The following is a 26287-nucleotide window of genomic DNA, read 5'->3' on the forward strand; positions in this document are numbered from 1 at the left end:
GTTGAAGTCCACGAGTCATAAAAGAGCCAAGGTTGCCTACCCCTGGTCTAGGCCATCTAACCACTGAAGCGCAGCATCGTTGATGTTAAAAAGGTCAGATACTGGATCGGTATCTGCCCTCAGCTTATAGCCTGTCCCAACGTGATCTACAGTTTGACATGGGACCCCGCAGTCACACTGAGGGGAGGATATTTAGAATTTAGAATAACAGAGTTGGAAGAGATCTTGGAGGTCTTCTAGTCCAAACCCCTGCTCAGGCAGGAAACCCTATACCAGTGGTGGCGAACCTATGGCACAGGTGCCAGAGGTGGCACTCAGAGCCCTCTCTGTGGGGACGTGCGCCATTGCCCCAGTCCTAGGCCTTCAGCTGGGTTTATAAAACCTTTTTGCTTTAGGCCTCCGCCACCCTGTGCAAAAAAAAAAGGTTCAATCAGTCAATTTCAACTTCTCATGGGGAAAAAAATATCTTGCAAAGTTGGAATTGATTAATTGAACTTTTTAGTCCCACCCAGTCTGCCATTACCATGGTAGCCACACCCACCCAATGGGCCACACCCACCCGGCACCCGACAATTCATAAGTGGGTTTTGGGTTGCAGTTTGGACACTCAGTCTCTAAAAGGTTCGCCATCACTGCCCTATACCATTTCAGACAAATGGTTGACTGCTAAATTTTGTCCTGATGGATTTGTTCTCTTATGTCATGCCATATGTTTATGAAGTAGTTGTTTTGTTTCCCCATTGTACAGATCTGCACATGGCTCACTGCATTGTACTGCATATACCACACTGCTCAGTTTGTGTCTGGGTGTTTTATCCTTGGGGTGGGCAAGCTTCTGCCTTAATGGATTCTTGCGTTTCAAGTGTGACTGAGAATCTCCATAGAGTTTAAAGGTGTAATACATATTTTTCTTTCTTTGTCCCAAGGAGTTGGTTGGCCAGAGAGTGGAAATTATAATCAAGCATCTGTGGAACATTCACAAACAGGCAGGAATTATATTGGAGAAGGGATGTTTGAAAATCCACGGGCACCAGAAAAATCTGAATGCAACCAATTAAACAAGAGAAGAGAAAAATCTTGTACTCCTCAGTGGGCAGAAATCCATTTTTTCCTTACCCAGCAAGGACTCAAAATAGAAAGAAAGTGCTTTGCCTGTGGAAAAACTACTAGAGAAAATTCAGATTTATGTGAGTATTGCAGAACGCACAATAAAGCAAAACAATATAAACTTGGGGAGCACGAACAAAATTACAATTGGTCCTTCCTTCAAACAACCCAAACTGGAGAAAAAATATATCCCTGCACGGAGTGCGGGAAAACCTTCCGTAAGAGCAGTAATCTTAATGCGCATAAAAGGATCCACACAGGCGAGAAACTGTATCAGTGCACGGAGTGTGGAAAGATGTTCAGGTGGAGCAGCGGGCTCACCTATCATAAGAGGATCCATTCGGGAGAGAAACCCTATAAATGCTTGGAGTGCGGAAAGAGCTTCAGTGGCCTGAGTTCCTTTACTTCCCATAAAAGGATGCATTCTGGGGAAAAACCCTATAAATGCACCGAGTGTGAAAAGAGCTACAGCAGTTTCAGTTCCTTCACTTCCCATAAAAGGATGCATTCTGGTGAGAAACCCTATAAATGTGCGGAGTGTGGGAAGTGCTTCAGTGGCTTGAGTTCCTTTACTTCCCATAAAAGGATCCACTCGGGGGAGAAGCCGTATAAGTGTATGGAGTGCGGGAAGAGCTTCACTATAAGTAGTCACCTGATTTCCCATAAAAGGATCCACTCAGGCGAGAAACCGTATCAATGCACGGAATGTGGGAAGAGCTTCACTTTAAGCAGCCATCTTACTTCCCATAAAAGGATCCACTCGGGGGAGAAACCATATAAATGTATTGATTGTGGAAGGAAGTTCAGGTGGAGCTGTCACCTGGCTTCCCATAAAAGGATGCACTCGGGAGAGAAACCATATACGTGCAAAGAGTGTGGAAAGAGTTTCATTGACCTGAGTTCCTTTACTTCTCATAAAAGGATCCACTCAGGTGAGAAACCATATCAATGCACGGAGTGTGGGAAGAATTTCAGGAGTACCACTAATCTTACTGAACACAAAAGGGTTCACTCGGGCGAAAAGCCATATAAATGCACAGAATGTGGGAAAAGCTTCAGATGGAGTAGTTGCCTTACATCCCATAAAAGGATCCACACGGGGGAGAAACCGTACAAATGCACCGAGTGTGGAAAGGACTTCCGGAAGAGCTGCTCTCTCACTACTCATAAAAGGATCCACACAGGGGAGAAACCGTACAAATGCTCGGAGTGTGGGAAGACTTTCACTATGAGTAGTAGCCTGACTTCCCATAAGAGAATTCACACAGATGAAAAACCGTATACGTGCATGGAATGTGGAAAGACTTTCCGCAAGAGTGATAACCTGACTTCCCATAAAAGAGTACATATGAAATATAAATCATGTTAACCCAAAGATGCTTTTTCACGAGGCAACGGGACTTTCTTGTTTTTCTTTGAAGATGTTTCGCTTTTCATCCAAGACGCTTCTTCAGCTCTGAACTGGATGGTGGGGAATGGAAGGATTTATACTCCTTGCAGACAGCTGGTCATTTGCATTCTTTTAGAAAGTCATTGAGGCCACTCCTGTCCTCAGGGTTACCTGAGTGGTGCAAATGGGTGTGGAGCCTTCTTGGAACTGTTGAAAGGATCACACCCATTTACACTACACAGATAAACCTCCACGTGGCCTCAATGACTCTCTAAAAGAATGCAAATGACCAGCTGTCTGCAAGGAGTATAAATCCTTCCATTCCCCTCCATCCAATCAGAGCTGAAGAAGCCATGGCAACTGGGCCACGGAATGGCTGGCGAGTTCACGCAGCATGCATGCATTCCCCATTCGTGCTAGTGCCGCCACGTAAGCACTAGCGGCCCTGTTTGCACAGGCCTGGGAATGCTAGCACCATCGCCAGCATCATGATGCTAGCAGCCTGCATGCGCATGGGCGCTAATTGCCTGTTCGCACAGGCACCATCGCCGCCACCAGCACTACCACGCTTGCGCTTGGCCCACTTGCGCAGGCACATGGGAGCTAGCACCGCTGCCTTGTGCGCGCCCATCTGTGCATGTGTGCACGCGCACACACATTTCCTTGCTCCTCCCTTTTCCTCCAGGCCGCCAACTCAGAAAGGTTGGGCAGCTCTGCTCTATGGTGCATCAACCCTTTTTTTATTTACTTAATTACCCAATGGGAAAATGTGAGTGATTTTTTTACGAATTGAGTATTGCAGAGTTTGCTGGGAGATACAGGTGACAGCAACTATAGATGGGAATGCTTTCTAACATTACAGCAGCACAGTATTTCTCTGCAATTTTAAGATATGTGGACTTCAGCTATCCCCAGCAAGCGCTATTAGCCAACCCTTCACCATGACTTTGGACCTACAGGAGTTTGAGTTATCCATGTTCGCATACAGGTAGTCCTCGACGTACGACCACAACTGAGCCCCAAATTTCTGTTGCTAAGCGAGACATTTGTGAAGCGTGCTTTGTTCCATTGCGTGAGCTTCCTTGCCACAGTTGCTAAGTGAATCACCGCAATTGTTCAGTTAGTCACCCGGTTGCTAAGTGAATCTGGCTTCCTCCGTTGACTTTGCTCGTCGGAAGGTCGCAAAAGGGGATCACATGACTCCGGGACACTGCAACCCATCATAAATACGAATCAGTTGCCTAGTGTCTGAATTTTGATCACATAATTGTGGGGATGCTGCAACAGTCTTAGGAATGAAAAAGTCATAAGTCCCTTTTTCCAGTGCCATTGTAACGTTGAATGGTCACTAAGTCAACTGTTGTAAGTTGAGGACCAGCTGTATTTGTTTGCCAGTACTTAAAACTTCTTTCCCTAAGGCCAAATAGGGCTTCTCATTCTTTCTTCCTTTCTCTGTCCAATTACAGATAGTCCTTGATTTATAATCAAAATTGAGCCCAAATTTTCCATTGCTAAATGAGACAGAATTTTGCCCTATTTTATGACCTTTCTTGCCACAGTTGTTAAGTTGAATCACGGCAGTTATTAAGATAGTAACCTGGTTGTTAAGTGAATCTGGCTTCCCCATTGACTTTGCTTGTCAGACGGTCACAAAAGGGGGTCACGTCACCTGGGACACCGCAACCGTCATGAACCAGTTGCCCAACATCTGATTTTTGATCCTGTGATCATGGGGATGGATGCTTCAGTGGTCGCAAGTGTGAAAAACAGAAGTCACTTTTTTTCAGCACTGTTGTTAACTTTGGTCACTGAATGAACTGTTGTAAGTTGAGGGTTATCTGTATCTTGTTGCTTGCTCCATCTCTTGCCCCATTCCTCCGTTTTTGCTGTTTCTATTGGGAGAATGGAATTGTGTGTCCTTGTACATTTCTGCATGGGAGATGGGGTTGAGTGTTGTATGCAGATGGCTCCACCCCCATTTGCACTACTCAGGTGACCCTGACGACACTGATAAGCCTCCAAGTGGCCTCAACGACTCTCTAAAAGAATGCAAATGACCAGCTGTCTGTGAGGAGTATAAATCCTTCCATTCCCCACCATCTAGTCAGAGCTGAAGAAGCTTCTTGGATGAGAAGCAAAATCTCTTCAAAGAAAAAAACAAGAAAGTCCAGTAGCCTCGTGAAAAAAAGCACCTTTGGGACATGCATTGTATAGAAAACACAAAGAAGCCTCTCACAAAATAGTAGGTTGCAGGGATTATCCAGGGATATTGAATAGAAAGAGAGTAAAATATAAAATATTTCTTCACATGGCCAATGCTGCTAAGAAAACTGCATGGATACAAGTGTGGCAGGATTCAGTTTTGAATGGATAAAATTGTTGACTTTAAGTGATGATTTACATAGTATTATCTGCCTGCTTATTTGCTCATTTGTGTTTGTTTTTGCTTGCGTACTAAGGAACAATCATAAAATTCTTACATATTAAGAAATGTCAGTGTGTTTTAGTGTTCGTAATCGAGTTCAAACAACTGCATCATAGCATCACATCATTTCCAAAAAGAAGAAACCCAGCATACGTATTCCAGCTTTCACTTTCACTTCACTGGATGGCTTTGGGATCTGTATCAAGAGCCAGAGGATAGGGAGAGTACAGCAATATTTGAGGGTGAAGGTTCGTTCTCTGAGCCTGTGGGTTGGTTTCTGAATGTTTCATTACCAGGCTAGGTAACAGTCTTCAGTGGAGTTTGGGGGATATAGAATAAAGAATAACAAGAGTTGGAAGGGAACTTGTAGGTCATCTAATCCAACCCCCCGCACAAGCAAGAGACCCTACACCATTTCTGACAGATGGCAGTCTAGTCTCTTGAAAGCTTCCAGTGATGAAACTCCCACAACTTCTGAAGGCTAGCTGTTCCATTGGTTGATTGTTCTCACTGTCGGGAAATTTCTCCTTAGTTCTAGGTTGCTTCTCTCCTTGATTAGTTTCCATCCATTACTTCTTGTCTTGCCCTTGGTTTTAGATTAGAGGAGATAGATAGAAAGGAAATATAACTGGATTCTGACACATACAATGTAAGAACTGCAACATCCACTATGTAGGACAAACAGGCAGAAGAGGCTGGCAGAACGCATCCCTGAACACCAACTGGCAGTCAAAAGGCATGATGAAAATTCTTTAATTTCACAACACAGAGACATATTTAACCATAGTTTCAAATGGGAAACTGACAATCCTAGACCAGGCTAAACCCAAAAATGCCAGGGAATTTCTAGAACAGGAGTCACCAACCTGTGGTCCGTGGCCCACTACTGGGCCGTGGGCTGTTGGCCACTGGGCCATGTAAGGGGCTGGCCAATGTATGCGAATGTGCGTGCTTGCCCCCTCCACTAGTGCTAGCGTTGCGGTGTCATGCGGGCACTAGCAATGCTGTAAGCATCGGGTGCACACGTAAAGGCACCTCCACCACCACCCCCAGGCCACCAACCCAGAAAGTTTGGGGACCCCTGTTCTAGAAGCCTGGCACTCTGATAGATCAGAGAAAAAGACTCCAGCACCTCTCCACCAGTAATCAGCACCCAGATCAGCAAAGATTAACTCCAAGGTCAACATCAGACCAACAATTAAGTAAGCAATACCCCAATCAAGAAACTGCCAAAGAGCCATTAGTAAACAGCCCAACCAAAGAATCCCTAAGACCGCTTCTGGGAAGCCATGATTATTAAGAAAATCTTTTATTCCTAGATTACTCTTTGCTCTATTCTTATCAAACTTGGTAAACTATAAACTGTGTTCTTGGGCCTGAGATTCTTACGAATGTTAATGGACAGGAATGCAAATCATATTTACAAAATTAGATAGGTTCTTAATGATTCAGCACACTCTTGAGAGTGAGAAACTTCATTGACATTTCCTGCAATAGCTTCCAACTTTCCTGAAGATGAAAAAGAGATTTCTGTAATGTCAGTTACTTTATTTGGTTGTTTGCTTTCCCCCTATTGGGGTGTGGGTTTTTGTGCCACCTGTAAACTTTTATTCCATTCTTTCTTCGGTATCTCTAAATACAGATGAAACTCAGAACTCAATTTTTAAATTGTTTTTCTGCTGTAAATTTTTCTATTGTATCTATCCGAGCATTTTTTCCCCTCTCGGGGACTTGTTTGCCTTCAGTTTTCATGGTTTTTCCCATCTTCTGAGGTTTTTTTTTTTATTTAAATTTTACTCCCCCCCAAAAAAATACAAAACTCCCAAAAAAAATTAAAGAAAAAAAAGCAAAGACACAAAACAAGCAAGACATTAAAAAAATGCATCAAAAAGAAACCCTATAACAGTGGTGGCGAACCTATGGCAGGCGTGCCAGAGGTGACACTCAGAGCCCTCTCTGTGAGCACGTGCTCTGTCTCCCCAGCCCCGCCTCCTCCCGTGGCCCCCTCCTCACCAGCATCCCCCTGGAGAGTCGCCCCAGGTGCAGACCGCACAGAGCAGTGCACGCAAGCACATGGCAGCGGGGCAGCAGGGACAAGACTCAAACCTCGGGCCCTGTCGCGTGCAGATGATGCTGCAGGGCGCAGGTGGAAGGTATGGCTGCCATGGCGCTGAAGGGCCACTGGGCAATCTGCAGCGGGCTGTGGAGGTGGCAGGTGACCCTGCGAGGTGGGGTGGGCAGGGCGGGGCTGGAGCGGGCGATGGTGGGGCGGGGGCGAGGGCGGGGTGGGTTTTGGTCACTCGGCTGTAAAAGGTTCGCCATCACTGCCCTATACACAATAGCAGCACTTAAACTTATATACCGCTTCACAGTGCTTTACAGCCCTCTCTAAAGCATTTACAGAGTCAGCATCATGCCCCCAACAATCTGGGTCCTCATTTTACCGACTTCGGAAGGATGGAAGGCTGAGTCAACCTTCAGGAGTTGAGACTCAAACTGCCAAACTGGAGGCAGCTGGCAGTCAGCAGAAAGAGCCTACAGTACTGCATTCTAACCACTGTGCTACCACGCATAAAGATTAAAATTAAAAAGTCCAAAAATTTAAAAAAAAGATTTTAAAAAGTGCATTGAAAAAGAAAATCAAAACACCTAACACCTATACTCTTATCTCCCCCAATTGAATATTGATTAATATATTAATATATTACTACAATATTAATCTTCTGAGTTTCTATATGGGTGACTTAAAATAGTCACTTATTTGAAATGGTATAGGTTCTGCTTTCTGCAGGGGGCTGGACTAGAAGACCTCCAAAGTCCCTTCCAGCTTCTATTCCTATTCCTATTCCTATTCCTATTCCTATTCCTATTCCTATTCCTATTCCCATTCCCTTTCTAATTCTATTCTATTCTATTCTATTCTATTCTATTCTATTCTATTCTATTCTATTCTGTTCTTTCCTGGTGGTCTCCTATCCCTGCTTAGCTTCTCAGCTCAGCCAAAGTTAAGCCCACACAGCCTGGGAGATGCAGATATGTACTTAAATACACTTTGGGACTTCGGTCTCGTGAAAGGAACACAAAAGAGCTTGGAGTGTGGAGTTTTAGCCAGGCACCCCTAAATCTTCTCTCTCTCTCTCTCTCATTCTCTCTCTCTCTCACACACACACACACACACACACAGCCTTCTAGCTGCCTGCCCTCTGACGTCACGGGGGGACCACTTGTGGTAATAAACCTCCCGGACCTCGGTCAAACGGTCCCCTTCTTGTGCTGGTAAGAGAGGGGACGGACACAAGAAGCAACGGACTACTGGCAGACTCCAAACTTCACCACGGATTTGAGCATGCATAGGCCTCTCTTTGCCAGCACGCCCGCCCGCCCGCGGCTTGGCATGAAAAGGAAAGCAAGGAAGCGGGCCGGTGCACTTGGAAAGCCTTCCCCCCCGCCCCCGAAACTCGATATCCTCGCAAGACCGTTCCTTCCCCCTTCGTGCAGCCCCTTGCGGCCTCCTCGCGGGCGGGGGGAATTTCACCCACGAAAGACACACACACACACACACACCACGCGGAAGCCCACGAGGAGGAAGCAGGCACAAATCTCTAGGCAGGTGAGGCAAACTCTCGGGGATGCTGGGAAAAGCGGTGGGAAGAGAGGCTTCTGCAATAAGGGAAAGCAAAAAGGTGGGGGTGATGATTTGAAGTTTGCATTTTGCAAGGGGGTCCCAAGGTGACCCCCACCATCTCCAGGACTAGATCCTTCTGGAGACTGGCCTCCCCCCCCCAGATCCAGACCCAAACTGTGAGTTCTCCCATATCAGAATCAGAATAGAGTTGGAAGGGACCTTGGAGATCTTCTAGTCCAACCTCCTGCTCAGGCAGGAAATCCTATACCTAACAACAACAACAATAATAATAATAAAAAAAATTTTGGATATAATATTGATTTAGACAAATGCAAATGTTATGGGAAAGAAATAGAAAGTTAACCTTGGCCACCTCATATAAAGAGAATTTGTACAAAATGTTTTACAGGTGGCACTTCTCCCCAACAAGACTGGCAAAGATGAGAAAAGATATGTCACCACAGTGTTGCAAGTGCAAGAAAGTGTTAGGGACTTATCGTATGTGGTGGATTTGTTCCAAAGCCAAAGAATTTTGGCAGCTAATAAAGACTTGGTTGGAGGAAATGTTGGGACTGAAGATAGATCCCAGACCAGAACTGTTTTTACTGGGAATGATAGATGGGAAGTTTAACAAAGGAGAGACATATCTAGTGTTGCATATTATAACAGCAGCAAGGTTGGTCTATGCCCAGAACTGGAAAAACGGAAATTCCCGGGTGGAGAGTGAACTAATTAATTTTTTTTTATATGTGCAGAGATGGATAGACTAACATTAGAAATTAAAGACAAGGATGAAACAGAGTATTACGAAGTTTGGGATAAGATGTACTATTGGTTAGACTCGAGGAGAAAAAGTCAGAACAGAGAAAGCTCGTCTAGAAGAGAGAAAGTGTAGATTTTCAACCTCAAAGTGAGCGTAAGATAGAGATCAGAAAGAATATGAAATAAGAGTGGAAATGGAAGTTATGTTGTAAATAGATGTAAATATGTATGTAAATATATAAATAGTATAAAATGCACTATGTAAATGGTATAAAAGATCAAAGAATAGGGAGATATATGATATAGTATGTATGGCAAAATAACAGCCAGAAAAGCCACACTGTGTTCAACCTGTTTTTAAATGTTTACTCAATAAAAATTAAAAAAAAAAGAAATGCTTCAGACTTTCAGTAGGAGAGAAATGGATTCTCGTCTCCTTTACAAGGATTCTTCCCATTGAGCCAGGGAGAATTGTTGCTGAAGGAGAACGAGATTCTCTGTAATTCCACCCATTTGTTTTCTTCTGTATCTCTCTAGAAGACTCTTGTATTGTTTCATCTGTTTCTTTGTGCAGAGCAGAAACGGATGAAGAAAGAAGGTTGAGGGTTACCTGGAGCAGTTTGCACCCTATCGAGAAAGGAACCGGAAGCTCAAGGAGAAACAAAGTTCTCCATTTCACACAGTTTGCACCCTATCAAGAAAGGAACCGGGAGATCAAGGAGAAACAAAGCAAGTTCTTAACTATTAGAAAACACCAGCAAAATGGATCCACCAGAGCACGGAAGAGTTGCTCATGCTGCACAGCCTGAATGGAAAGGAAGGACAATTGGGCAGAAGAACCAGGATAAAGAAAATACCAGTTTGGCTGGTCAGCGGCAATGGTTGAGAAGGCGTGAGGAGACCAACAGGCCACGAGAGGTTTGCAGTCAGCTTCACTATCTTTGTTGTCAATGGCTGAAGCCCGGAAGCAACACAAAAGCTCAGATGTTAGATCTCTTGGTCCTGGAGCAGCTCTTGGTGATCCTGCCCCTGGAGATGAAGAACTGGATCGAGGAATGCAGAGCCGAGACCAGTTCCCAAGTGGTAGCCCTTGCAGAAGGCTTCCCCCTGTGCCAAGTAGCACAGAAGGAGCAGGGAGAACGGCAGGGAGAATATAGAATAACAGAGTTGGAAGGGACCTTGGAGGTCTTCTAACCCCCTGCTCAGGCAGGAAACCTTCTACCATTTCAGACAAATGGTCATCCAACTTCTTCTGAAAAACGTCCAGTGTTGGAGCATTCACAACTTCTGGAGGAAAGTTGTTCCACTGATTAATTGTTCTCACTATCAGGAAAGTTCTCCTTAGTTCCAGGTTGTTTCTCCCTTTGGTTAGTTTCCATCCATTGCTTCTTGCCCTGCCTACAGGTGCTTTGGAGAAGAGGTTGACTCCCTCTTCTTTGTGGCAAGGTAAAATTTGCCAAAGTGTAATCCAAAGAGTCGGAGCATGAAAAAACAGTTACTGAATTTTTTTAAACGTGTCCCTTCTGGGACCTAATAATATCAGTAGGAGATTGATGTCTCCTGCAGGAAAATCTTCTTATTTTTATGTTATGATTTATTAATACAACATTATTTATTGATATCATAAATTTATTATGAATAAAATAAGGTATTATTTGTATTATTTCTTACCAAAATGATTAGAGGGCTGGAGGTTAAAACATATAAGAAATGGTTGCTGGAATTGGGTATGTCTAGTTTAATGAAAAGAACGACTGGGGTGACATGATAGCAAATGTTCTTACATCTCAGGGGTTGCCACAAAGAAGAGGGAGTCAAGCTCTTCTCCAAAGCACCTGAGGGCAGGACAAGAAGCAACGGATGGAAACTAATCAAAGGGAGAAACAACCTGGAACTAAGGAGAACTTTCCTGATAGTGAGAACAATTAATCAGTGGAACGACTTGCCTCCAGAAGTTATGAGTGCTCCAACACTGGAGATTTTTAAGAGGAGATTGGACAACCATTTGTCTGAAATGGTATAGAGTTTCCTGCCTGAGGAGGGGGTTGGACTAGATGACCTTCAAGGTCCCTTCCAACTCTGTTATTGATTCCTTTTGGTAATTTGCCAGGACATGTGAAAAGCTTCCAAAAGGAGCTGTGGAATTGGAAACATTGGGCAGAAATGCACTCTTTTCTCTTAACTACGATTTCAGGTTCAGGAACCCTTCGTGGAAGTGGCCGTTGAACACTGTAAAGCATGGGTAGACGTGCTGCATCCCTCTCAGGAGGTGGACTTGGGAAAGAGCTCCCAGGAAGAGCCATCTAAGAATATCCCATCAGGTAAAGAAAGGTTCCTACGTCCATATCACACATTACAGCAATTGACTTGATGTACAACAATTCATTTAGTGCCCGTTCAAAGTTATAATGGCACCAAAAAAAGTGACTTATGACCGGTTTTCACATGACAGTTGCCCTATCGCCATGGTCATGTGATCAGAATATAGATGCTTGGCAACTGGCATGTGCATATGACGGTTCCAGTCTCCCAGGGTCATGTGATCACTGTCATGGTTCTGATAGATGGAACCAAATAAATCAGAACTCCAAAGCTAGAAGCTTCCTCAAAGAACATGTTTATTGGATACAAAATATTGGCACGATCAAAAGTGAAACCAAGTCTGAAATTCCCCCCAAAGAGTGACACTATTACAAAGTCAAACTTCCCACCCCACTTTTCCCAATAGAATAGTTTGGGCGGGCTTTCTAACAAAACGCCCAACCCTTTAACCTAACCGATAGAATGACCTTGGTTCCCACAGGACACAGAATTGTTTAGACTAGCAAAGATCCTCTGCACCCCCTCCCATTCAGGTGGCAACCTAAAAAACGAGCAAGATGGCTGCAGCCAGGTTCGTTGTAAAGTTGACTGTCACCTTTTGTCATCTTCTGACGAACAAAGTCAATAGGAGAGCCAGATTTGCTTAACAACCATGTTACTAACTTAACCGCTGCTGCGATTCACTTTTACAACGGTGGCAAGGAAGGTCGTAAAATGAGGGGAAATTTGCGTAACACCCGTCTCACTTAGCCACAGAAATGTTGGGCTCCGTTGTGATTGTAAGTCAAGAACTACCTGTATCTCAGCTACTGTTATTTAAGGTCTTGTTTTGGCAAAGTAGCCGAGACCTGGGTGCTAGAATAGTTTTGTGTGCGATTCTTTTGATCTTTCTAAAACGTGCGCTTGCTCTTCTTTTATCTCACTCTCAGAGGATGGAATGTTACTGATGGCACCTGTGGAAGTATCCCCTCTTTATAGTGGAGCAGAAACAATAGTTATCCACCCAGCTCAGGTAGGAGGACTTTCCCCTCTCCCAACAAATTAGAATGACTCAAGGGGCATCCAATTTCATCCAAGAGGTCTATGGAGATTCTCCGTCATCCAGGTCATGGTTGTCCCAAAGGTGCTTTTTCACGAGGCAACTGGACTTTCTTTTTTTCTCTTTGAAGACGTTTTGCTTCTCATCCAAGAAGCTTCTTCAGCCCTTGCTGGATGGTGGGGAATGGTAGGATTTCTATTCCTCGCAGACAGCTGGTCATTTGCATTCTTTAAGAGAGTCCTTGAGACCACTTGGAGGCTTATCTGTGTCACCAGGGTCAGCTGAGTAGTGCAGATGGGTGTGGTACTTTCAACGGTTCCAAGGCTCCACATCCATTTACACTACTCAGGTGACCCTGACGACATGGATAAGCCTCCAGGTGGCATCAACGACTCTCTAAAAGAAGGCAAATGACCAGCTGTCTGCAAGGACCATCCAGTTAGCTTAAGATGCTTCTTGGATGAGAAGTGAAACGTCTGCAAAGAGAAAAAGGAAAGTCCAGTTGCCTCATGAAAAAGAATCTTTGGGTTCATTCAAGATGGGCATAGCCAACTTCTTTCACTTTATTAACTCCCATCTAATCGATATTTAGAGCATGAGCAACCTTCCTATAAGTAAATAGGAGTCCACACAACGCTGTGTTGTCATCTCTTAACTGATGCCATTTCATCATTCTTCCTGAAATTCATTTCCCAATGAATTCACTCATTGGGAATGAGTGAATCTTCATCGATCTGTCGAATAACAACTGTGTTGATATCTGAGGGACAACGTAAGCCACTAGTTAACATTTTAAAGAGGAGTCAGCAAGCCTCTTCACAGGGTGATCTGAAGTTCCTATTTAATGAAGCATCCATGGTTGTGGTATCAGTTGATCAAGAGGAATATCGGAGTTTCAGCCGTCAGATGTATTTGATGTAATATCCAATGTTTTGTGCAGAGTCGGTAGAATTAATAAAACATTTACCAAATGATAGCTTGAATTTTGCTTATTTCGTATTGTAGAATTTGTCTGCAGAAGGTACTTTTTTTTTTTTTTTTGTAAGGTAGCTGGTAGCCAATTTGGCAATAAATCTCTTTTTTTTTTTAATTTATTTTTTATTTTTCCAAACTCTCCCCCATACATATACTGTGATATTTATCAGATATTAACATACATTCTTTTTACATTCTTATATATAAGATACTTTTAATGAAATAAATACATGCACATGACTTTTGGTGTTGCTTGCCCATTTCCCCTTTTACTGCATCCCCACTCCTTCTTCTCTACCTTCTTTCTCCCTTCCTTCTCTTTCTTCCCTACTTCCCTCTTCCACAAGGAGAAACTCTGGTATTGGGACTTGTTCATTACAAGGGTACATGTAAACACTTTCAATAGCTCTTCACTGATAGGGGAATGTTCTTTTCCTATTACAGGTTCCCCTGATTTTTGACGATGTGGCTGTATTTTTCTCTGGGGAAGAATGGGCTCTGTTGGATTGCAACCAAAAAAATCTATATAGGGAAGTCATGCTGGAAAATGCTAGGAATCTGGCCAGCTTGGGTAAGGGTTTTTCTTTATTTTATGTTCAAATAGATGGGGGTGATATTTTCTACTACAAAATAATTAGCTGAATAATAGAGATGGAAAGGACCTTGGAGGTCTTCTAGTCCAACCCCCTTCCGCTCAAGCAAATCAGACAAATCGTTGTCCAGTCTCTTCTTAAAAACCTCCAGTATTGGAGCACTCACAACTTCTGAAGGCAAGCCATTCCACTGATTAATTATTCTAACTTTCGGGAAATTTCTCCTTAGTTTTAGATTGCTTCTCTGCTTGATTAGTTTCCATCCATTGCTGCTTGTTCTGCTTTCAGATGCTTTGAATAGGTTGACCCCCCCCCCCCTCTTCTTTCTGGCAGCCCCTTAAGTATTGCAACATGCTATGATGTCACTGTGAATCCTTTTTATTAAACTAGACGTACCCAAACTGATTTTTCCCAAACCAGTTCTGTACAAGTTTTATCCAGAGCATTCGACTTCATCTGAAACAGACAAAATCTTAGTTTCCAAGTTGAGTTTCCTGTATGGCAATGGCATCTGTCTCTTGTTTTTCATCTAAATTGAACTTGACAGCTTGTCTTTTCTTCATGCTTGAAACCAAAATTGTTGTTGTTAATTGCGAAGTCGTGTCCAACCCATCGCCACCCCATGGACAACGTTCCTCCAGGCCTTCCTGTCCTCTACCATCTTCTGGAGTCCATTTAAACTCACGCCTATTGCTTCAGTGACTCCATCTAGCCACCTCATTCTCTGTCGTCCCTTTCTTCTGTTGCCCTCAATCTTTCCCAGCATTAGGCCCTTCTCCAGTGAGTCCTTCCTTCTCATTAGGAAACCAAAATATTAAGGACAATAAACACTGGACTGTATGGGGGACAAGATGGAACCATTACTTGTCAACTGCTTAGGTTTCAAACAGTAGTCCCCACTCCACGAATTGGAAGATGCACTGATAGAAGTAGTATCATGAAGCAGAAGGAACATGTGCATAGGGATCTTGAAAGGTGTCATGAAGCAGAAGGAACATGTGCATAGGGATCTTGAAAGGGAAAGACTGGAACTATGGTTTAAAAGGCGGGATAGGAGTAATAGGGAAATACTAGATAAAGATGCAGATAATGGGGCTTGATTTCTGATAGCACTCTCGAGTTATGCTTTAAATTTCTTACTAGAATAGAATAACAGTGTTGGAAGGGACCTTGGCGGTCTTCTAGTCCAACCCCCTGTTCAGGCAGGAAACCCTATACCATTTCAGACAAATGGTTGTCCAATCTCTTCTTAAAAACGTCCAGTATTGGAGCATTCACAACTTCTGGAGGCAAGTCGTTCCACTGATTAATTGTCCTCATTGTTAAGAAATTTCTCCTTAGTTCTAGGTTGCTTCTCTCCTTGATTAGTTCCCATCCATTGCTTCTTGTCCTGCCTTCAGGTGCTTTAGAGAATAGCTTGACTCCCTCTGAGATATTGGAACATGCTATCATGTCACCCCTAGTCCTTCTCTTCCTTAAACTAGATATACCCAATTCCAGCAAGCGTTCTTAATATGTTTTAGCCTCCAGACCTCTAATCATCTTTGTTGCTCTTCTCTGCCCTCTTTCTAGAGTCTCAACATCTTTTTTATATCTTGGCGACCAAAACTGGATGCAGTATTCCAAGTGTGGGTCTTACCAGAGCGTTATAAAGTGGTATTAACACTTCACATGATCTGGATTCTATCCCTCTGTTAATGCAACCTAGAACTGTGTTGGCTTTTTGGGCAGCAGCAGCAACACACTGCTGGCTCATATTTAAATGATTGTCCACTAAGACTCCCAAGATTTCTCATGAACTTTTTTCTTTTTTGGTTCAACAGGTGATGGATGGGAGAATGAGAATTACAAAGAGACAGCTTTGCAAACAGTCAAAACTGAAATTGGAGAGGAGACATTTCAAAACGAGCAAGGGCCACGATGGCCAGAGGATCGCCAGTTAAATGGTGAATTGCAGATCTCCTCGACTTCTCAAAATCCAGATGTCCATCTTTTCCTGATCCAAGAAGATCATGGAGGAAAAGGAATGTGTTTCCCATTTGGAGAGAAAATTAGAGAGGGATCAGATTTATGCGAACACTCCGGTATTTATATGAAAGAGACACGAGACGAATGCATGGAACACGGGAAAACTTCCCAGTGGAACCTCCCTCTTCCTTTCCATCGAAGTATCCACGTGGAAGGAAAACCATATAAATGCATGGAATGTGGCAACAGCTTCAACAATAGCAGCCATTTTATTTCCCATCAAAGGACCCACTCGGGTGAGAAGCCGTACAAATGCCTGGAGTGTGGAAAGAGCTTCAGTGAAAATAGTTCCCTGACTTCCCATAAAAGGATCCATTCAGGTGAGAAACCATATAAATGTGTGGACTGTGGAAAGACTTTCAGTCAGAGTGGACAGCTTACTTCTCATAAAAGGATCCACACTGGAGAAAAGCCATATACATGCACAGAATGTGGAAAGAACTTCAGTCAGAATGGTCAACTTACTTCGCATAAAAGGATCCACTCTGGAGAGAAACCGTATAAATGCACGGAATGCGGAAAGAGCTTCAGTCAGAGTGGCCACCTTACTTTTCATAAAAGAATTCACACGGGAGAGAAACCATATAAATGTACAGAGTGTGGAAAGAGCTTCACTATAAGCAGTCACCTTACTTCCCATAAAAGGATCCACACCGGGGAGAAACCATATAAATGCACGGAGTGTGGAAAGACTTGCAGTACCAACAGTGATCTTACTTTGCATAAAAGGATCCATTCAGGGGAGAAACCATATAAGTGCATGGAATGTGGAAAAGACTTCAGTCAGCGAAGTAATCTTATTTCCCATAAAAGTATACACTCGGGGGAGAAACCCTATAAATGTATGGAATGTGGAAAGAGCTTTAATCAGCGAAGTAATCTCATTTCCCATAAAAGGATCCACTCAGGAGAGAAACCCTATAAATGCATGGAATGTGGAAAGAGCTTTACTTGGAACTGTCAACTGACTTCTCATAAAAAGATCCACACAGGGGAGAACCAAATAAACGTGTTGACTGTAGAAACAGCTTTGTGGACTCCAATTCTGAGCTGATGGATGTCAGGTAGAGTTGGATAAAAATGCATGACAGACTCAAAAAAAGAATTACATCTGCACAGTTGAAGGAAGGATGAAGGGGAAGTCGGTAGTAAGGTGGATTAGTCAAGGTGCTTAGAGAAAAATCCTTGAAAAGTGTGACTATGGAGATCTCAGTCATCCAGTCATGGTTGTCCCAAAGGTATTATTTCACGAGGCAACTGGACTTTCTTGTTTTTCTTTGAAGACGTTTCACTTCTCATCCAAGAAGCTTCTTCAACTCTGATGGTGGGGAATGAAAGGATTTATACTCCTTGCAGACTGCTGGTCATTTGCATTCTTTTAGAGAGTCGTTGAGGCCACCTGGAGGTTTATCTGTGTCGTCAGGGTCACCTGAGTGGTGCAAATGGATGTGGAGCCTTCTTAGAACTGTTGAAAGGACTGTGTTGTAAGCTGAAGATAGATGATGTCGTATTCCTCCCCCTCTGTTGAAAAGTGTGACTATTAATAGAGACACACTGAGATGCCAAGCATTTATTCACGTGGTAATGTACTAAAGCACAAAAAGCCAACTACACCGATACTTCGGTGCCACCAATTTTGTTTAACCAGGTACCCAAATTACCAAATGAGGAAAGTGAGTTTTCTCCCCAAATATGAAATGAATTTTGTTTGAAAGAGTTAGGGGTAACAGGAAGCCAGGCTGCCAAAGAACATAGTGGCTGAACACCATCAAAGCTGGCACCAGCCAGAGCAATGGAACAAGTAGAGTCCCGAGAATCATCAAGAGTCAGACACACAACTGATTGGATAAAATCATCATTAGCATTTTGCCTTAATATTAATCTCCCGAGAAGTTTCTGTTGAAATTGAAGGAATATAGGGGAAGTGCAAGTGACTCCAGACGTAATACATTTGTTGACTAGGCCAGTCATGGGTTCCCAACCTGTGGGCTATGGCCCACTATCGGGCTGTGGTCTGTTGGCCACCGGGCCATGTGAGTGGCTGGCTAATGTGTGTGTATGTGTGCGTGCACTTATCCCCCCACTCACACTAGCATTGCAAGCATTGCACGGGTGCTAGCATCGCCATGAGCATCGCACCACAAACGGCCATGAGTATGTGTGTGACCGCAGCCCTGTTTGTGGTACGCACACACTTGCAGCCCCATTTGTAGTGCACATACGTGGTCTCTTACATGTGTGTGCATGTGCGTATAAAGGCACCTACCCCTTCCTTTCCCCCTGGGCCACAACCCAGAAAGGTTGGGGGACTCTGAATTAGGCAGCAATTCTTCCAACTAGACCTCTACCAGTAGACTTTGGGGACTGGGGCTTACAGTTGCTGCTGTCCTTGTCTGTTGGTGTTTTATTCTTTCTCTATGAGCTATACAGGGATTTTGTCTTTTCCTCCCCCTTTTGTTATTCACTTAACATGCTGTCTTCAGTTAACGCTGGCAGTAATGTGGTAGAACACGATATCTAGCCGTGTTTAGGGTCAGCAATTCTAGTACTCCCAGTTGTTGTCACTTAAGCGAATCACTATGGCTCATTAAGCAAAGATGTCACACGGTCACCGGCTTCTCAATTGACTTCGGTGGAATGCCACAAAGAAGGTAGCAAAAGAGGAAATTCTTTGAGCTTGGTTGTTTTCTTGTGGACGTTTCATGACCCAAACCAGGTGACATCATTGGATGTTACGTTGATGATGTTGTTACCTGATGATATTACCTAGTTTGGGTAATGAAATGTCCGCAGAAAAACAGCCAAGCTCAGAGAGCACCAAGGATCCCACAGTCGTCGTTCTCCTCCTTCTCCACCTCCTCCTTTCTGCAAACTCCACTCCCTTCTAACACTGATGATGTTACCTAGTTACTGAAACGTCTGCAAGAAAACCACCAAGCTCAGAGAGCACCAAGGACTCCACAGTTGTCCTCTTCCTCCTCCTCCTCCTCTGTAAACCCCACTTCCTTCTAACACTGATGATGTTACCTAATTACTGAAACGTCTGCAAGAAAACCACCAAGCTCAGAGAGCACCAAGGACTCCACAGTTGTCCTCCCCCTCCCCCTCCCCCCCTCTTCCTCCTCCTCCTCCTCCTCCTCTTTGTCCTCTTTTCTGTAAACCCGACTCCCTTCTAACACTGATGATGTTACCTAGTTAGATAATGAAATGTCCGCAAAAAAACCAAGTTCAGAGAGCACCAAGGACCCCACATTTCAACCCTGAGCTATAAATATTCTCCTTTAAAGGTAGCAAATGGCAACCATTTCACTGTGGGACACGGTGACAGCCATAACTCCGATGACTGGTTATAAATGCCATTGGAAAGTCAAAGAGTTGCTGAATGATTGACCAATAAGCAAGGACCACCTGTATTTCTTTCCCTCACTCCATTTCCAGTTTTATTCCAGTTTATCTTTCTTTTTTCCACAGGAACTGCTTCTTCGTGTTTCTTCTTTTTTCTTGTTGCGGCTGGAAGGAGGGAGGAGAGTGCTGATGTGTGAGTGTGTGAATTGTGGGTAGGTGCAGAGGAGATGAGCTAGCTTGCTTCTTTGCTGGCAATTTTCATCTGTTAATTCAGTTGACATTCATCTTTTTTTCTTGGACCTTGTTGAATATGGAATGAGAATGTGGCTTCTGAGTGATGCATGAATAGACCCATATATATAGATGGGGTCCCATACACATATTTATTGGGAGATAATTAGCAGGATTGGTTTTACCTGAAGTTTGCTTCCTGAGGTTAACATTCTAAATATCCTGGGTACTCTTTTTTTTTTTTTTTAATTACTTGTTCTGTTGGAGAGATAACCTAATTATGAGCTCTGGTGGTGCAGTGGTTAAAATGCAGTATTGCAGGTTAACTCAACCCACAGCCTGGGATTCGATCCTGATGGGACTCAAGGTCAATTCAGTCTTCCATTCTTCCAAGGTGGGTAAAAGGACCCAGATTGTCGGGGGCAATAGGCTGACTCTTGTCAACCGCTTAGAGAGGGCTGTAAAGCACTGTGAAGCGGTATATAAGTCCAAGTGCTACTGCTATTAATTAATAAAATATTTTCAGCAGCAATAGTTAGCAATTGGATATACAAGAGACGCTATTTTTATGAAACATTTTACTCCAAAGTCTTCAGACGAAAATGCAATGGCCCCAGCCGTAAACAGTGTCCAGTTTAGAGATTACACTAGTAAATTATTCAGGCTTGAAAAAGCCAAGGGTGATTGTGAGAAGTTCCAGAAGGATCTCTTTCAACTGTGCAAATGTGGGTCTCATTTAATAAGAGCTAAGTATGAAACCACAACAATCCACCACTTGATATATGCTGCTGAAGTGTAAACTGTGTCTAAAGAGGAGGAAAATCTTGGGGTTGCAGTGTAGAGCAGACTTCCCCAAACTTTTGGGGCTGGTGACCCGGAGGAAGGAAAGAAGGGATGGTTTTGTGAGGCCACGAACGACTGTGATGCTCGTGCGAGTGAAGCCACAAACGCCTGTAACGCTCGGAGAGACGTGCGAGCAGGGCTGCGAACGCCTACAACACTCAGTGACGTGCAAGTGGGACAGCAAACACCTACGATGCTCGCAGTGATGCTCGCGCGATTGGGGCCACGAACCCCCCCCCCATGCTCACATGAGCTGTAAATGTCCATGATGCTTGCAATGACGTGTGTGTGGGACCGCAAATGCCCACAACACTCGCAGTGACGCACGAGTGGGGCTGCAAATGCCTGCGACACTCGCAGGGGGCTGTGCCTGGACATGCACGCACCAGACAGACAGACACACAGCCTGAGCCACTGCTCATAGGTTGGGGACCTCTGGGTAGAGCACAGTGAAGATACTAACTATATAGTAGCTCTGAAAAGGCAAATACCATGTTAGGAATCATTAGGAAAGTTATTGAAGACAAAACAGGCCTCATTATTATTTCCCTTTGCTTAACACTAAACCATATTTTAACACCAAACCATACTAAGATAGAAAGCAAGCTTTCTATGTTTTTGTTTTTTTTTAATTCTGATGTTTTTGCAACAGTCTTTCTGCTGCTGGGAACACCCAAAGGTGTTGTTTTTCAAGAAGCAACTGGACTTCCTTTGTTTTGCCTTGAAGACGTTTCACTTTTCATCCAAGAAGCTTCTTCCGTACTGACTAAAGAACTGAAGTGACTGAGTGGGTTGTTTCTAGTTCCAATTACTAAAGTTTGCTATTTTTTTTCTCTTCTATCTTCAAATGTAGACGAATTACTCCAAATGGGTGCAACTTCCTGCCTTTTCTCTTTTTCTTGATAAATCCTCATTTTCCATTCACTTAGTTCTGATTTTTTTTTCTGAGCTCTAGATATTTTATTATGTGCCATTAAATTGGTGTCAGTTCTTAGAAACCAGGCAAATGTTTATTTTCCGTTATATTCCCAGAGAGTAATTCAGTTCGCGTTGTAATTGAGACCACATTCCTACATTAAAATAGTTTTTAACTATTTTGTATCTTCTACTATTTGTCCTTTTTAAAGAACTCCTATTCACCGATGGAAATCAGCCCATCCAACACTTGTTTTCTCTATTGTAAATTTTACTTTTCTAGAATGTTTTTACTCTACTTCAACTTTCCTCAATATTTCTGGGATTTATTTTTTGTTTTCAGGTTACCATTGTTTCATATCATGTCCCAGTCACCATTTTTATTTATATTTATATATCTTGGATCTTGGAGTCCTAGTGGACAATAACTTAAATATGAGCCAGCCATGTGCTGCAGCTGCCAAAAAAGCCAACACAGTTCTAGGCTGCATTAAAGAGGGATAGAATCAAGATCACGTGAAGTGTTAATACCACTTTACAATGCCTTGGTAAGGCCACACTTGGAATACTACATCCGGTTTTCATTGCCACAATGTAAATACTGCATCCAGTTTTGGTCACCACAATGTAAAAAAGATGTTGAGACTCTAGAAACAGTGCAGGGAAGAGCAACAAAGATGATCAGGGGACTGGAGGCTCAAACATGAACGGTTGCTGGAATTGGGTATGTCTAGTTTAACAAAGAGAAGGACTAGGGGTGACATGATAGCAGTGTTCCAATATCTCGGGTTGCCACAAAGAAGAGGGAGTCAAGCTATTCTCCAAAGCCCGAGGGCAAGACAAGAAGCAACGGATGGAAACACATCAAGGAGAGAAGCAACCTGGAACGAAGGAAAAATTTCCTGACAGAACAGTTAAATCAGTGGAACGACTTGCCTTCAGAAGTTGTGAATGCTTCAGCACTGGAAGTTTTTAAGAAGAGACTGGACAACGATTCGTCTGATATGGTACTATAGGGTCTCCTGCTTGAGCGGAGGGAGTTGGACTAGAAGACCTCCAAGGTCCCTTCCAACTCTGCTATTCTATTCTATTCTATTCTATTCTATTCTATTCTATTCTATTCTATTCCATTTCCTATTCTATTCTCTTCTGTTCTATCCTATTAATTCTTATTCTATTCTATTTTCTACTCTTAATTCTTATTTTAATTCCTATTCTACTCTAAATTCTTATTATATTCTAATTCCTGCTCTATTCTTAATTCTTATTCTATTCTAATTCCTACTCTGTTCTTAATTCAATTCTTATTCTTTCTATTTGACTCTATTCTTAATTCTTATTCTATTCTATTCTAATTCCTATTCTTCATTCTTATTTTATTCTAATTCCCTACTCTATTCTTAATTCTTATTCTATTTTATTCTAATTCCCTACTCTATTCTTAATTCTTATTCTATCTTATTCTAATTCCTATTCTATTCTACTCTATTCTTAATTCTTATTCTAATTCCTACTCTGTTCTTATTTCTTATTCTATCCTATTCTATTCTTCTCTATTAATTCTTATTCTATTCTAATTCCTACTCTATTCTTAATTCAATTCTTATTCTTTCTATTCGACTCTATTCTTAATTCTTATTCTATCCTATTCTATTCTTCTCTATTCTTAATTCTTATTCTATTCTAATTCCTACTCTATTCTTAATTCAATTCTTATTCTTTCTATTCGACTCTATTCTTAATTCTTATTCTATTCTAATTCCTATTCTTCATTCTTATTCTATTCTAATTCCCTACTCTATTCTTAACTCTTATTCTGTCTTATTCTAATTCCTATTCTATTCTACTCTATTCTTAATTTTTATTCTATTCTAATTCCTGCTCTGTTCTACTCGACCCTATCCTAGTTAGAGGAAAAAGAGGGTTTCTTCTATAGACCAAATATTTCTCAAGGAACAGATCATGTTTTATCTTAGGCTGTTCAGCTATTTCCTTCTCTACAAGCTCCCCAGGTGGCTGATGAGGAGCTGAGAGTCTCCCGTCCCCTTTGGGACAGAAAACAGGCTGAGTCCGCCAGGAAGGTCCACAAACGATCCCTAAGTTTTGCCTCATTTCTCAACTCAAAATGAGCAAGAGGCGGGCCGGAATGCCAGGGGCAGATCTACACGCATGCGCTGTAGGGCTTTTTTGGGGGGGGTCCTCCCAGGCTACTTGCAAGGGAAAGGCTTCCTTTTGCAAAGGAGGGGCGTCTTCTTAAAAACCTCCAGTGATGAAGCACTCACAACCTCTGGTGGCAAGCTGTTCCACTGGTTAATTGTCCTCGCTGTTGGGAAGTTTCTCCTGAATTCCAGGCTGCTTCTCTCCTTGATTAGTTTTCATCCATTGCTTCTTATTTCGCCTTCTGGTGCTTTGGAAAATAAGTTGACTCCCTCTTCATGGAATGGTATAGGACAGGTTTTCTTTCTTGAGCAGGGGGCTCTTCTAGAAGACCTCCAAGGTCCCTTCCAGCTCTAGTCTAGTCTAGTCTAATGTGGCAGCCTCTCAAATATTGGAATACTGCTATCTTGTCCCCCTAGTCCTTCTTTTCTCTAGACTAGCCATACCCAATTTCTGCAACTGTTCTTCATATGTTTTTGTCTCCAGGCCTTTAATCATATTAGTTGTTCTTCTCTGCACTTTTCCCAAAGTCTCAACATTTTTTTTTGTAATGTAGTGACCAAAACTGGATGCAGTATTCCAGGTGTGGCAATAGAGTAGAGTAGAGTAGAGTAGAGTAGAGTAGAAATACAGAATAGAATAGAATAGAATAGAATAGAATAGAATAGAATAGAATAGAATAGAATAGAATAGAATAGAATAGAATCTTTATTGTCATTGTGTAATTCACAATGAAATTAAGTGCTGTCCACAGTGCACACTACACACAAGTAAAAACCACAAATAAGAACATACATTATATTACACACATCCTTCGAATTCTATTCACCATTGCGCTGCCCCTAATATTGCACTTCAATGTTGCACTATACAGTGATATTTAATATAGTTACAGCGCTGGGATAAAAACTGTTTTTCAGCCTACTTGTCTTTGTTTTTATTAGCCTGTACCATCTGCCAGATGATAATAATTCAAAAAAAGAATGTCTTGCAATTACTAAGGCTTTATAAAGCGGTACTAATACTTCACGTGATTTTGATTCTCTGCCTCTGTTTATACAACCAAGGCTTATATGAGCTTTTTTTGGCTGCTGCTTCCTCCACCACCACCACCCCGCCCCATCTGGTGCAATTCCTGCTTTGGGACGTGAGAAATCCCTCCACCAAAATGCCAAATATTCACCCAAGTAGCCAAGAAAATCCTAATATTTTTTAAAATCCTTCCATGGGATAGAAGAAAGAAATCTGATGGTGGGGAGAAGGACTTGTGGAGGAGAACTTGTTTATGCAAAAAAAAAAAANGGGGGGGGGGAAGAGGGGAAATTCCAGAGGAGGGGGTGATATGTTATAGCAAGGTCAGATTCAGTCTTGCCAGCTGGTCTCACTCTGGCTCCAGCCCTTCCAGTAACGGGAATGCAGAAGCCAAAGTAGGAAAACGGAGTCAGGGTTTCCTTCTATCTAGAGCCAGACTGAAAGTTCTCCTGGAATATTGCACCCAGTTTTGGTCATCACACTACAAAAAAAGGTGTTGAGACTTTGGGAAAAAGTGCAGAGAAAGCAGCTAAGATAATTAAAGGCCTGGAAACTAAAACATATGAAGAACCGGTTGCAGGATTTGGGTATGGCTAGTTTAGAGGAAAAAAAGGACTAGGGGTGACATGACAGCAGTATTCTAGTATTTGAGGGGCTGCCACAAAGAGGAGGGGGTCAATTTATTTTCCAAAGCACCAGAAGGCAAGATAAGAAACAATGGATGGAAACTAATTAAGGAGAGAGGCAATCTGGAATTAAGCAGAAACTTCCTAACAGTGAGGACAATTAACTAGTGGAACAGTTTCCCTTCAGAAGTTGTGGTTGCTTTGTCACTGCGGGTTTTTAAGAAGAGACTGGACAACCAGACTTAAATGGTATAGGGTCTCCTGCTTGAGCAGGGGGTTGGACTAGAAGACCTCCAAGATCCCTTCCAGCTCTATTATTCTGATTCTGATTCTGACTTTACACTCCCAAGATACTTTCATGCACGTTTCTTTTTCAATAGTATTTTATCCCTGTGTGCAAGAACGGCCTTTGTATTTAACTTTGCTCTTGGTGTTTTTTTTAAAATCTGTAATTATCCCTTTTTCATCTCAATTCTTAGAGAATGAAATGTCACAGAAGGCACCTGTGGAAACATCTCTTCTTTGTGACAGAGCAAAGGCAGCAATTGTACTTCTAACTCAGGTAGATGGGGGATTCCACCCCAGATCTCCATTGCCCAAAATATGATTTATTCAAGGATTGTTTTATTCCTTTCAAAATGGCATGCATCCTTTTCCCGTAATAATTCTTTATTAACTTGCAATCAGGCAATTTTTATGATTAGCTTCCATTTATATGCTATAGTGCGCATAGTCAAGGCTAGATGGTTCCGTCCCAGGCGACTGATGGACCCAGAGAGGTTCCTGACGGAGCTTGGGCCTTATCCGGAGGATCTGGTCCATGACTCGGCGGAAAATCAGACGGCGGCTTGGGAGTCAACTGCCGCCGCTGC

At 42.7% G+C, this 26287-nt stretch overlaps 1 protein-coding gene across 1 annotated transcript in view; it reads left to right on the forward strand.

Moving 5' to 3' along the window:
• LOC107290506 overlaps window positions 1-26287 on the forward strand; it is a 154755-nt gene that overhangs the window by 94837 nt on the left and 33631 nt on the right. Inside the window, 2 exon segments of the mRNA XM_029284759.1 lie at window positions 1280-2471; window positions 16347-17298. Of these exon segments, the coding sequence (XP_029140592.1) occupies window positions 1280-2471; window positions 16347-17298 (2144 nt within the window).

This window comes from Protobothrops mucrosquamatus, unplaced genomic scaffold, assembly GCF_001527695.2.
Source record: "Protobothrops mucrosquamatus isolate PMUCROS unplaced genomic scaffold, P.Mucros_1.0 scaffold910, whole genome shotgun sequence".
Classification (NCBI taxonomy): domain Eukaryota; kingdom Metazoa; phylum Chordata; class Lepidosauria; order Squamata; family Viperidae; genus Protobothrops; species Protobothrops mucrosquamatus.